The sequence below is a fragment of the Gymnoscopelus braueri genome (genome assembly GCF_963280865.1).
Source record: "Gymnoscopelus braueri genome assembly, chromosome: 12".
Taxonomy (NCBI): domain Eukaryota; kingdom Metazoa; phylum Chordata; class Actinopteri; order Myctophiformes; family Myctophidae; genus Gymnoscopelus; species Gymnoscopelus braueri.
This window is the reverse complement of record NC_137614.1, coordinates 19778932-19791092: the sequence shown is the minus strand read 5'-3', so window position 1 is coordinate 19791092 and position 12161 is coordinate 19778932. Positions and strand designations below refer to the sequence as shown.

The 12161-nt window shown below is 39.4% G+C and overlaps 1 protein-coding gene across 1 annotated transcript; it reads left to right on the top strand.

Moving 5' to 3' along the window:
• The first annotated feature begins 242 nt into the window (after positions 1-242).
• Positions 243-9844, top strand: stac3 (SH3 and cysteine rich domain 3). Its single transcript, XM_080443518.1, has 13 exons — positions 243-608; positions 1987-2027; positions 3080-3158; positions 3917-4073; positions 4260-4357; positions 4629-4686; positions 6004-6098; positions 6541-6610; positions 7214-7269; positions 7448-7530; positions 8048-8099; positions 8205-8342; positions 8654-9844. Exons 2-13 carry the CDS (start codon positions 2020-2022, stop codon positions 8759-8761), a joined length of 1002 nt encoding a protein of 333 aa, XP_080299644.1. The 5' UTR covers positions 243-608; positions 1987-2019; the 3' UTR covers positions 8762-9844.
• Positions 9845-12161: the final 2317 nt, after the last annotated feature.

Sequence of the window (12161 nt, the reverse complement as noted above, 5' to 3'; positions counted from 1 at the left end):
GGGCATTGAAGGCCAAGGACATGATGAATGTCTATGTGTATGCATGAGTGGGGCAAGGGTAGTGTGTGTGTGTGTGTGTGTGTGTGTGTGTGTGTGTGTGTGTGTGTGTGTGTGTGTGTGTGTGTGTGTGTGTGTGTGTGTGTGTGTGCGTGTGCGTGTGTGTAAAATAGGGTGAGGGAGAGAATGGATCTGATTTCCCCTCGTCATCGGTGCTCAGTCTGAGGTCCCCAGCTGTCTCAAACAGTCACTTTGACGCATGAAAGCCTGGCCACACACAAACACACGCACGCACACCCATCCATGGGCAAACACATGCATACACTCAGACGGAAAGACTGAAATGCCCCATTGGAAATCAATAAGTGGGAGTACAGCTTAAAGGGAAAAGGATCCAAAGTTGGAGACTGTTTTGGTAGAATTCTGAGGGCCTCAAATCAGGGAGGCGATTGGGTTCTTTGGCTGACTTCCATTCTCAAATCAAGCAGTTCTTCTTGAAGGACTAGAGACTCACAACCAGTGCCAACAGGTGAAGAACTCATTTGCCGAGGGGTACAACTTCACACCAGATCTGCGGTTCTCCATTTGAGCTGAGTGAACCTGGACAAGAAGTAGGTTTCAGCTTTAGTTTGTGGTTATGACTTTGCTAAAGAATTTACTTGCATGAATATGTGACAGAGGATTGGATAATACGTTGACTGGTGGTAGAATCAGTCAGCGTATTATTATTACTTATCTATTTTGTTCTTTAGAACCCAATTTCACACTATTGAAAGTAATTGACACTCCAGTGACTCACAAATGACAGATTCTTTTTTTTATCAATTGTTGCCATACCTTCGAGAATGTCTCTGTTCGTCCCCTTACAGGCAGAGGCACTCAAATTTAGCTGTGATGAGATTGAATTACAGTTCCCAGGAATAGACAAGTCGACTCTGCATGCATGTGTGTGCGCGTGTGTGTGTGTGTGTGTGTGTGTGTGTGTGTGTGTGTGTGTGTGTGTGTGTGTGTGTGTGTCTGTGTGTGTGTGTGTGTGTGTGTGTGTGTGTGTGTGTGTGTGTGTGTGTGTGTGTGTGTGTGTGTGTGTGTGTGTGTGTGTGTGTGTGTGTGTGTGTGTGTGAGAGAGAGAGAGAGTACATTCATAGGTGACTTTATAAAATGTGTGCATACCAGCACAAGTGTGTAGACACCTAAGAATATTATGCACATCAGCACATACCACCCATGTTCCCAATTCTGTGAGAATGTTTTGCATGAAATGTGCGTTGTCATCCAGTTTCCACAGCAGTGGTCAAGATGCCTTATATTTCTTTCAGTATAAATATTCTGAATAAACACTGGAGGATGTTAATGGACCATAATCTATAAATAAATGACACGTCTATGCCAAACTGGATAAACAGTGTTGGGTCCGTTATTTATTCATTCATTCATTCATTCATTTGTTTTTGTTTTTTTCCATTCACTTCCAGTGAATGAGTATATTTTCATAATTTGGTTTAGTACGGTGAATGTTTGGGATTCAGGGTTTGTTAGCTCTGATTAAGATTGATTTTGAAGTTTTGATGGGTAAAAGACAACCACTCAATAAAAATTGTAATCCACAATTGGTAATTTGGTGCCGAGGGTGTAGTGCAGCAAATGTGCACTCCAATATTTAATGATTTATTGAAACGCCCAAGTTAAAGACAACTATATTCAGGATGGGGGCACACATCCAAACTCATCATATATCCTTTTACTTTGCATGGGACCATCTAAGTATTGCAAAGCAGAATTCATTCAAAATTCTGCAAACATTAATTATTCTAGGTCACTGTTTCTCAAAGAGTAGGTCTGGATCCCAAAAGAGGATTGCGAGGTGATGTGACCATGTCACAAGTGGCAAGCAATGAATGTGAAGGAAGTCGATTTTGTAATAATTAATTATGTTTATGTTTCAAATCTGGTTAAGAGCACTGCACATGAATAATGATTTCTTCTGTCTAGGTTGGACTGTACTAACAGTTTCCACACCACATCATGGACAGGTGCGTGTAATCAAATCTCCAAACACAATAGATTTTCCAACATCAAATATTAAACATTACTGGTTCTTAGACCTAGCCGTAGCAGTTTACTTCTATGTCCATTATCCCCCACTGAAAAGCTGGTATGTACAGTACTGTACTGACAGTTAAGTTAAAGGAGCACTTCATCCATTTTCAACCTAACTTCATATAATTGCTCATTATAAGATTGCACCATTTTCTGTCGCTCTGTGTCTCTGAGGAGGGCTGTGGACAGTTCAGAAACACGCCTACCAGTGACATCATCAGTAGGCAGGTTTAGTCATTTCGAACAAGATTTAAATTGTTTTATTTCATTTTTTATTAATGAGAGAACAATGACTTCTATTTTAGCATGCTAACTTTCCTGGAAGAGAAAGCCTGCAGTTTATATTACCTTGGATTCCTCATCGATGATGTCACTGGTAGGCAGGTTTCTGAACTGTCCACAGCCCTCCTCTGGCCGGGTAGACAAAAATGGTACCATTATAATGAGCATTAGTGAGGACCAATTATATGAAGATACTGCAGGTTGAAAATGGGTGAAGAGTTCCTTTAACCATGAGCTAACTGACCTCAACATCTCTCATACAATAGTTTGATCAACCATTCAAACAAATCATTTTGCTGTTCCATTGACAAAAGACATCAAATGGATATTTACATTACATTCATTCCATGGTAATTTACATAGGAGAGGTGTTTTTGACAATGGCACACAATCATCAAACACCACAAATCGACATCTCATCTCACAACATTCCTACATGATTATTAAAGATGTTTTTTTAAAGCTACTATAGGTAAGCTATTGTAATTCAAGTTGACAAAAACATTCTTACAGACCGTATTATACAGAATAGATTCTGTATTTTAGGTGGATCATTTAGAAAAACATAATATGAACTCTAAAATATTGAGGGATGTTTAGCTGAAATAAACAACTGGTGTGTGTATATATATGTTTGTGCGTCCATGTGTGTGTGCGCTGTGCGTGGGTGCGTGTTTGCATGTTTTATCTATCTTTGTGACAGTGAGGAAGATAAGAACTCAGTGGATATCCATGACCACCCTCCGGGTCCTGACAACCTAGTCCACGAGGATGGAGACACTGTGAGTGGCAGCAACATGCCAACCTATTACCATAGCAACACTGTACCCGTCCCCCATCCTATCACCATAGCAACACAGAACTCGTTCCAAGTGCTTTTAAAATAGCCACCAACTGGTAGGTCCAAATACTGTACACCACCAATTACTTTAATTGATATTGGACTGAAGGGTTCCTCCTTTGACCAAGAGGGACCAAGTGATGCTTCTTGCTAATCTGTGCATCACACGATCAATTAGAACATGCTGTTCCCTCTCTGTACACACTCTATAGGCCTACTGTACTTAGTTTACCGGAGTCCCACAAGGCTCTATACTAGGTCCGCTGTCATTCATTCCCCTTACACCAAATCCCTTTGCCGCAAATAGCTGATTTACGTGCTCACATTGTGAACTTATCTGCTCATTTCACCACGTGACCACCCCACAATAGGGACGCTACAGCTCATGTGGTTAAAGGCAAAACATGAAACAGTTATGATGGTACAAAACTGAAAATTGTAATGTATGACACAGTCGTCTTGTAGTGACAGCACAGCAGCACAGCAGCACTCCTACACATCCACACTATGACTGTTGCTATGTAACATTAAGATAACAAAGTTGGTAGATTTAAGAACAAAAAGGAGTTACAAAGAATATTGAGATGCATTAACACTCCTCTCAAGGCACTAATACGCAGAGGTGACATATCACACACATCAATTATCTTAAAAACTATGCCCATGTATCAAGGCTTAAATATAACTCTGTGTATGCAGGTCTATTTTATCTATGAAGAAGAGGTGGAGGTAGAGGAGAAGACGCCAGAACCCCCTCAAGAACCGGTTCGTGCGGTCAACGAAAAACCCCACAAGTTTAAAGACCACTACTGCAAGAAACCCAAGTTCTGCGATGTCTGTGCCCGCATGATAGTCCGTATGTATTGCCTATTCTTGTAACTTAAGGCTGTCACTGTAAGTGTAAAAAAGTAGTTATGTCAGGATAAATACCAGTAATAGTGGAAAATATGGATTTCATTCAATCAAGTCATCAGTGAATACAGCAGTAAATAATAAAGTGTTGTTTTGCATATTGTTGACTGATCCTTATCTTCCAACACAGTGAACAACAAGTTTGCTTTGAGGTGCAAAAACTGCAAGACCAACATCCACCACTCATGTCAGTCCTACGTTGAGTACCAAAGGTGTTTTGGCAAAATTGTGAGACATTTCCCCCTTTTAATTCTTATTCAAAGAAGTAGAAAATACCTATATACTGTGTGTGTATTTATACTGTGTGTGTGTGTGTGTGTGTGTGTGTGTGTGTGTGTGTGTGTGTGTGTGTGTGTGTGTGTGTGTGTGTGTGTGTGTGTAAATAATATACAACAACTGTGTATATATATTTTTTTCACTGTGGCAGCAGCATTGATGGCTCTATGCATTTATATAGTACTATAACACTGATACATAGTATCCTGCCTATTCTCTACAGCCTCCTGGTTTCAGAAGAGCCTACAGCTCACCCTTGTACAGCAGCGATACAGATCCAAGTGAGACAAATGTTTCCATTGTGATGAAAGTAGGCTCAAGAAAATCTATATTTTGTTTCTAAAAGTTTGAAGACAAGAATTGTCTTATATATATATAACGGTGAATCAATGCACAGAAATAGATAAACATCCTATATTCAAATTGCCTAGAGGGTAATTTGGCCCACCCGACTGTGAGTTGTTTGTTTTGGTTTGGCAACAAAAGCGGGGGATCTGGGGGTTCTCCCCCTGATACATTTCCCCCTGGTTTCTACAGACCGTAAATGAAGCCTATTTTTCAGCGATTGCAAACCCGCCATCTTTCTATATCCGGTCCGAAAAATGGACTAGAAAATTAAAAATTAATGCTATTGGTTGTGTAGCTTGTCAATCAAAATCATCACACGGTAGCCATGTCCCACCTACAGCATACCTTACTCTATCATCAGTTTTAAAATAAATGGGACCATAATTTACCAAAACGCATATCATGGTGATTGAAAGAATAAACTATTGACTGGAAGCATATAGTATTTATGACAATGTTTGTTAAGGTAATAAAATCAAGCGTAAAGTTCGGCAAAAACCCATCCGCTTGAATAGAGTCTAATTGCTTCTGACACCAGCAGGGGTGAAACAGTGAGACTACAGGCCATTCCTATGAACAGTCACATCCTATATTCCTAATTAGAATAGTCAATTGCAATTACGGTTTTATTATCCTCACACTATCAGCAATAAACTTGTGTTATGGGAGTATGGTAGTGTTTTGGAAGATGTATCTTTCTGTCAAACCTTTCACTTTGACAGACCTTTCACTTTTGACAGACAAAAGGGACAAAGAAATACAAGTGAAAGAGTAGGTGTCAAAGCATGGAGCTATTTAGGTTATCGTGCAAAGGTATAGAGAAATATATGCAAACTCATATGCACATTTAGTCACCTGCACAGTGAAATCATATTAAAAAAAATCAATACACACATTTTGTCAAGTTGACCCATTTTCTGTTGACCCATGCACATGTTGACCTATCCTCATCGGCTATGCTCATGTCGCAGAGGCACAGCACTGAAGGCAATACCTCACATTCACACTGAAGAGCTAATCTAGAAATACATAATATGCATACAGTATGTACAGTACCTTCCTTCTGCTACCATCTGTACCATATCAGCGGTGTCCAATAATGTCTGATTGAGTGCACATTAAAATGCTCACTGTTCATTTAAAAATGTCTAACTCTGAGTGTACAAATGTAACCAAATGTACACTCTCAGAATTACATTTACACTTAGGATTTTACAGTGTGGTTAACTGCTCTTTCCTCTGGTCCACAGACAACCCCAACCGTAATGACCCTGTGTTTGACACTCTGCGGGTTGGAGTCGTCATGGCTAACAAGGAACGCAAGAAGAACGACAACGACAAGAAGGTGATAATACAGAACATAATTAATATGTGTTGTAAAACAAATCGCTTTACTTAAGCTAAATCAGTCAATTACAATACATGACAGCCTCCTGTGATTGCTAAATAATGCTGTCAAGTGGATTACCTGAGGGAATGAGATACATTACCACATTACTCATTAGTTTGCAAGTACATGTGGATGGAGAGGCACTGGTATACACTATACAGTAAGCTCATATACTGTGATTTTCCTACTTTTAGTTTTATAATCATTCACGTAAAGGTTCCACAGATGACTTGTAGCCATACTTTTTAGACATGTCTTTGCTTAGTAGTCTGCATAGCATTGTTGTGTTAGCAGCTGACTGGAGGTAAAATGTGCTCAGTTCAAGAGCATAATATTTGTTATTGTTTTCATATCGAAATCCATAGAAAATGTGACTGTGTTATGATTTGTGTTTCAGACGATGATGATGATGGAGGAGGAAGAAGAGGAGAACCAACAGCCCAAGGAGAATGAAGAAGGTGGCGAAGGTATGGAGTTTATACAAAAAGCAACATAAGACTCTGATTAGTAGTTCTTAACAGCTGATATGAGTGTAGATGCATCAGGATGTGACTTTTCAATGTGTAAGCTGCTGCTGAAAAAATGCAGTTTAAAATCTATATATGATTCACCTTTTAATATGTAGTAAATGGTTTAATTAGTTTAAATGCTTAATTTCATATTTAGAGCTGAAGATTCCAAATGCACTGGCCACCGTTATTTTAACCAATTTGTATGGTAGAGAATGTTAATTTAGCAATATTACACGAGAGGGTGTGCTTTACCCTGATTATTGGCACGCCAGTGATGCGGTCAGGAACGCGGCAGAGCCGAGTTCCCCAAGCATCACCTGCCAGTAGCCAGGACACCTACTGGTTGAGAACTAGTACTGCCTGAAGCTCATAAGCGCATCATCTCCCTTGCCCAAGCAACGTTCAGTCTTAGCTCAGTGGACTCAAGTGGTAGAAAATGTTTCCCATGCAGGAGACCTGGGATCAAATTACAGGGACATAAATCTAAAGGATTGCACCGTTAATGAGGCTGGATTAGTGTGAGAGCCATTCAACTGTTGATGTCTGATGTGCTTACAGGAAAACCAGAGGATAAAAAAGACAAAGGTGGAGACAAGGCAGACAAGGATGAAAAGGTAGGAAACTTGGGGAAAGTATATAGCCAACATCTCAAGACATCAGATAAAATGTAATGAGTATTTGGTGTTAATTTATTTTGTAGGAGAGTGTAAATGGAAGAGCCCATTTGTTTCAATTTGTATACTCTGAGAATTAAATGAACACTAAGGATTGTCTGTGACGTTTTGTTGACAGAGCAAAGGTACCTTCTCCCAGACTCACTACTACCTGGCTCTGTACCGCTTCAAGGCCATCGAGAAGGACGATCTGGACTTCCAGTGAGTCACTACACGCTCAGTCATTTATGTCACTGATTCTCTAAGGGGTCTGGGCACCCCCAGGGGTCCTTGAGGAGGTTCCAGGGGGTCCCCAGCAAAATGAGGACAGTTTAAACACTTAAGACCTATTCTATCAGCTACTCCAAAACGTGACGCGTTGAGTTTGTAGATCTGCTATTTTTGTAAAATGTTGACAAATGACATTATGTTGACAAAATCTTCTCTTATGGTGGTCCTGGGCACAAAAATATTTTCAAAAGGGTGTCCGCGGGTCAGTACATATTTAATTGGGCATCCTTGATATGGAAATGTTTTGGAACCACTCATTCATGTGAACAATGATGTTTTATGAAAATGGACTAGCTTGATTATAATCTATTTTCAATCTATGTTGCATTTTCATCTACACTCTGTTTATTACTACTTAACTGTGTGTGTGTGTGTGTGTGTGTGTGTGTGTGTGTGTGTGTGTGTGTGTGTGTGTGTGTGTGTGTGTGTGTGTGTGTGTGTGTTTTAGTCCTGGTGATCGGATCATAGTCCTGGATGACTCCAATGAAGAGTGGTGGCGGGTATGTTTGCCTTTGAATTAACTGACCTCGTTATTACCATCATGCATACATTTATGACATTGCACACCAGTAGTACTACAGTAGTACATGTGTGTGCAATTTCAGGGAAAGATGGGTGAGAAAACAGGCTACTTCCCCACCAACTACCTGATCAAAGTGCGCGCTGCAGAGAGAGTGTTCAAGATCATCCGTTCCTTTGTGGGAAATAGAGAAATGGGACAAATCACACTAAAGAAAGATCAGGTAATACTGTGTGTGTGAGTGCGTAGGCGTGCGTGTAAATTCACATGCACATAATCAAACTTTGACAGAATATCAGGCCTTGTGCAAAAAATATCTGTCCATTATCGGTGGAGTACATTTCTGAAACATCAGTATCAGCTGATTAAAGATAATATGTGCATTTGTGTATTTGTCTCCTTTTAAGAAGGTACAAAGTAAAATCCTCTGTGTTAAAACGGACCCTTATGGGTCCATTTGGAGTTAAATTACTTACTATGATCCAACATTACCTCTGTGGTTAAGATGTGGCTGTGTGTTCCTCTGCATTTCAGATCGTTGTGAAGAAAGGTGAAGAAAAGGCAGGCTATTTGAAGGTCAGCACTGGACGTAAACTGGGCTTCTTCCCTATCGACCTGCTGGAGGAAATTACAGTTTCATAGGAAATCACATAAATCCTCAGTGTTAATTTAACCATTTGATCCTCTTCTGGGGCGACCATTAGGCGAAGATATTTAGTGCCAATGAAAACAGGAGGGACCCAGGAGCCCTTGGGAATACGGTCAACTAAGTGCGGGGTTTAAGTGGTTAACTGCCATGGCAATGCTATTGTGTAAAAACATGACGCATGCAGTACAGTGTGTCTCCAAAACGTGTTTGGAAAGATGCAGCTGAAGCATTGACTTTTGTTGTGTACTGTATAGTCTAGTAGCATTTGAAATGGTCAAATATTTTTATACTCTTACACAAGTATTGAAATACTTCCAAGATGTTACAGCACACTTTAGAGCTCCATTACAGGTTTGTGATAAGCTAAGTTAGTTGAATTTGCTATTTTACAAGTTAACAAATGTGCCTTTACTTACACACATGCCAAACTGAACAATGACTACTTGCAAACATCTGTGTTACAGTTTATAGAAGCTGTGGAAAAATTATTTCACATGTTTGCACTGTATCAAAGGCACTGATAGCCTTATGAGCTAAATGTTGAGCATTACAAATGCTTTGATTGCTAAGCCTAAAGTGCACTTAGCTGTTGCTTGTCAGCTACATGCTTCTGGTCAGGTAGCTGAAATTACTTTCCCATCTCTATTGTGTCAACATCTAACCCTGTGCCTTTCTTCAAATACAACTAAATGAACTTATCAGACAACTACAGAGTTGTCCAGAAAGGTTAAATTTAGCCCACCTAGAGGGTATTAAAGAACGTGACACGGAATTATGTTAGATTCTGCCACTACACTATGAGGGCTGTTCAATAAAGAGAAATGACCACTTCATTTCAGTTCATTGTCAGTGGTCCAAATATCCAGGAACTGGCATAGAACATATTTTCAGCTGTCTGTGTTAAAGGTTAGTCAATCTAATATGCTACATTGACAAGTCTTTAAAAGCTGCAACAATTTCAGGATACTTTGGTCCAGGGAACTGAGGGGACTTCCAGGCCAACGTCGCAGTATGTGCATAGAATATCAGCCTATAGATAGTAGGCACAGGAGAGAGGAGTAACTTGATACACAAGTCTTACCCCCCCCCCCCCCCCCACACACACACACACACACACACACACACACACACACACACACACACACACACACACACACACACACACACACACACACACACACACACACGATTGAACGCAAACTAGGTCATATGGCCATCCATGGAACCTGAGCTGCATACATGTGTGACAGGCACACTGTGCCTATCAGTGTGTATGTGTTATGTATTTATTATACGTATAGGACAAGCCCTGAAAATAGCTGTATCTTGCATCTGCAGCTCCTAAAGACAATATATCCAATAAAAAAAGGAAACATTAGCATTTTATTCACTGCTACTGCCCAAGTATCTATGCACATGTTTTGGTGCTCTATTATCGATAAAAGCAGAGTGGGCAGTACCCACTACACATAGTATTGTTTTATTTCTTTATTTATTTAGCTGAGATGGAGACAGGAAAGGAGGCTCTGGCAAGCCAGGAGACATCTAGTTCCATTGATGAGGCATTGGGGCTATCTCTGGGCACTTTTGGAGGAAGTGGACTTTTAATTTACATTTTAGAATGCAACATAGTGTCACGTCATTTTGCATGTGGCTTTTCTTTAAGACTTTTCAGACGAATGTTTTTACAATGAGGTTTTATGTATCAGTAAATCGTAACAAAGATGTATTTCTTAGGCCCATCGTGATGATCTTAGGTTCTTTGCCCCTTCTTAATGTACTGTAGGCCTAACGGTCTCACTCATTAAAACCATATTGGCAAAATGAAAGTGTCTAGTGAAAAAGATCTAATGTCACAACATGGGAATTGGTTCATTTTAAGATTACATGGTAATGGAAGTCCTGCAGTTTCAGAATACGTATGCTGAAATGTATTGAATTCATTTGCAACTGGGAATAAAATATTGTATTTTTTCAATTGGTATTTATTTGTGCGTTTCTTAGGATTGCTGTATTATTTATTAGCACTTTTCTTCACTCTACTTGGCAGTGTAACAAGCTGCAATCCTTTTGGCAAGGAATATGCGATGCATTATCAGCAATCCATGGGACTACATCTCCAGGAGATCCAGAAGTATGCCTGTTGGGCAACCTTTCGAATACCAATTTTACACGTTATTCCATTAAGCTTACAGAAATCGTATTGGCTATACTGTAGCTATTGAAATTAAAATCAGAACTCCCACTGTCAATTGGATTGTGGTTTACAGAGGTACACAGCTGTATACCTCTAGAAAAGTTAACATACTCTCTAAGAAATAACATACATACGTTTTATAGGATATGGCAACCCTTTCTTAATTATCTCGAAAATCTCCCATCCCACATGATTGATTGATCATTAGCTCCCACCACCTCAAATTTTTATATTATCAATATTGTGGTATAACAAAAACAGTATTATTATGGTAAAGACGCTATCTCTCAATCTCTAAGTAATTGGTACACATGAATTTAATCAGTTACTTTTATTAAATTATTTTATGTATTGTAATTATTATTTTTCTTTTCTTTTGTCTCCCTATTTTTAAGTGTATGTAGGCATGTATGTATTGTATAATTCCTTGTCTTCTATGTTTGCCATGTAAAAACAAATGTGAAAGACCAAAAGAAAAAGATGGAGACCCTTATTTAGTGTATTTAACCTGGAAGGTTTGCTCTGGGCTGATACTAGATCACCCTAGAAAGGACGAAGTCCCAATAGAAGGATCAAACCTACTTAAGTAATTATCCCACACAACTACCGGTAATAGGTAGTAGTTTTGCTCCAATGTACAGACTTGTTAAAAGACCAGTGATCTTCTGGAAGCATTTCATTGTTCTTGAGTGTCATCTACTGGTAAAAAAAAAGAATTGCGATTAGTTTTATTCTGAAATTATTTAAGTGGAAAATGCATCTCCTCTTGCTCTGCCTAGTCTAAGTCATTAAAACTAGTTGAAAAACTGATGTCAGAGACAGATTTGAACTACCACAGCAAGCAGCTCACATCTGGCAAGTAATGTGGGTGTTTATCCACATTTATACCATGAGTGACTGATTATGTCTAAAATGACAATGAAGAAGACATGTCTTGTCTTCTTCCTTGGCTGTATCTTCCGAGTCAACCTCTAACAATTTGAACCAAGAATTCTTATTTAGTTCTGCTTTAGACCAAAGAGTATTGACTCTGAAGACTCTTATTGGAGACAATAAATTGATGGAGAGACAACTTATTGTCTGATAAACAGATTTTGGTAACATTCCTGGAAGGTTGTCTAGTAGTCTACAACAGTGGTTCTCAATGTGGGTCCAGGGACCACCAAGGATCCTTGAGAGGGTTACACATAAAATGT